The following is a 2,096-nucleotide window of genomic DNA, read 5'->3' as shown; positions in this document are numbered from 1 at the left end:
ACTATCATGTTTGGCCCTCATTCAGGTATTCCTCTGGTTCTTTGAGGCTTCCTCAGCCCCACTATCATGACCCTAGCCCTGCCTTTCACTGTGGGCTAGACTGGAGCAGGTGCACAGGTACAGATAAGAGATAAGAGCTTATGACACACACAATCCAGGAACAGGAATACCTGGAAGGTAGGGAGAAGATAGGGAGAGATGGGGAGGAAGGGGAAACTCATCACAATGATTGACACATAAAAACCCCTGCCAAGGAGGACGAACAACAGAAACCATGGGTGAATGGAGACAGTGGTCAGTATAAGATCTGAAAATAATAAGAATTTATAGTTTATAAGGAGTCATGAGAGTGGTGGGGGGTAGGAAAAAAGAGAAGCTAATACCAAGGACTTAAATAGAAAGTAAATGTTTACAAAATAATGATGGCAACATATGTACAAATATGCTTGATACAATTGATGTATGGATTGTTATATGAGCTTTAAGAACCCCCAGTAAAATTATCTTAATTAACAAAAAGAGGGGCACATTGCCTTTGTCACTGCTGGCTGTAAAACAAGCACAGAACATTAATTTCACTTTCCACTTTTTTTCACTTTTTTTCATATTTCTTTCCAGAAGCAAAAGCAGCTACAAGGTCTTTTGTAGCTGTGAAGTTGGGAAAAGTGACCTTTACAAAGTGGGGCCCCTATCGTGGAGTGGTTTAAGGAAATGATGGCGGGTAAAGGACTCATTTTGACCTGTGTCTTTTCTCCTTCCCCTCCCACCCACTAGATTGTTAATGAAGCTGCCAAGTATCGCTATAGGTCTGGGGATCTTTTTAATTGTGGAAGCCTCACTATTCGGTCCCCCTGGGGCTGTGTTGGCCATGGGGCTCTCTATCATTCTCAGAGTCCAGAAGCATTTTTTGCCCACTGTCCAGGAATCAAGGTATAATAATTTGTGTGCTTTATTTGATATCTGCTTAATGTTTCCATTGTGGTTGGTTTTATTAATATCAACTAACTTATCTGGAAGAAAACACGTAAGATCTTTAGAATTTAAGTGAGCTTAATTGCATTTTAGAAAGAGGTTAGCATTTTCTTTCCATCAGCTCTCCAATGTTCAGTGTATGGAATGCCCCCTTGAAGCAGTACTGGCTTGATCTAGCATTCTGTAGACCTCTATGACTATGCCTGTGAATGGGCCTAGAACCTGACACGCACCCAGCAGAGTTCTGTTTCTTTTTGGTGGCTTCCTCAAGTGGATTCTAGGGTGATTTTACAAACTGTCTGTTGTTAGGAGCCCCAGTGGCACAGGGGCGATCCTTTAGGCTGCTCACCACCAAACAAGAACCTACTGTTTATTCCATATTTGCCTTAAAATCAGAGGGATAACACTTCAGTTCATTTTCTTCTTTCAAATAGACTTGGAGAAAACTGTTTCCTGAGCAGTGTTCACCCAGATTAAAAAATAATTCCTCAAATAATTCATCTTGAAGCACCTTCCTTTTATAGCCTGCTTTCCATGGTGATGGGAGAAAGGCGGGGCTTTCTCCTCTTCTACAGCTAACAGTCCGGGAAACTCCTAGGGGCAGGTATACCGTGCTATAGGGGTGCTATGAATTCGCATCGATTCAAAGGCAGTGAGTTTGCTTTTTCCCCCATGATAGTTTAAGTCTTCAGTTAATAACAATACATGAAAATTTGTCTTTCTCATTGTTTTGTTTTCTGTTATTGAAGCGCTTTCAAGGGACTCATTGTAGACAACTGTAGGATATGTCCATCCAAAGACATATGCTTATGTTTTGTTTGAGACATATGTTCACCGCTCATTCCTACTGTTGGTGTCAGACTTTTAATTTTTTTTACCAGATCGTAGTTCCAACATTTTTTCTTAGCTCTTCAGTGGTTGCATCATTTTTCAGTGTAAGCTAGAAGTGGTAGGTTCGGATAGACTGCACATTTGAGGCAGCAGTTAGTTTTGTGTTTGAGCTAGGCACTGGTTCACAGTGATTTTAATAGCAATCTCTTCTCTCAGTTTTCTATCTTCCCTTTGTTCCTTCTCTCTTTTTTCATCTTAAGTGAACATGTAAGTACAAAAGGCTTAATTTTTTT

General features: G+C 40.6%; 1 protein-coding gene across 1 annotated transcript in view; it reads left to right on the top strand.

The window, feature by feature from the left end:
- LOC101663554 (2-oxoisovalerate dehydrogenase subunit beta, mitochondrial) overlaps nt 1-936 on the top strand; it is a 61,689-nt gene extending 60,753 nt beyond the window's left edge. Inside the window, exon 5 of the mRNA XM_004696530.2 lies at nt 775-936. Within this exon, the coding sequence (XP_004696587.2) occupies nt 775-936 (162 nt within the window). The remainder of the gene's footprint in view (nt 1-774) is intronic.
- The last annotated feature ends 1,160 nt before the right edge of the window (nt 937-2,096 follow it).

The sequence above is a fragment of the Echinops telfairi genome, unplaced genomic scaffold, assembly GCF_000313985.2.
Source record: "Echinops telfairi isolate 266 unplaced genomic scaffold, ASM31398v2 ScPeMD7_3533;HRSCAF=4204_0, whole genome shotgun sequence".
NCBI lineage: Eukaryota > Metazoa > Chordata > Mammalia > Afrosoricida > Tenrecidae > Echinops > Echinops telfairi.
Note: the sequence above shows the minus strand (reverse complement) of the source record. Positions and strands in the feature narration are given on the sequence as shown.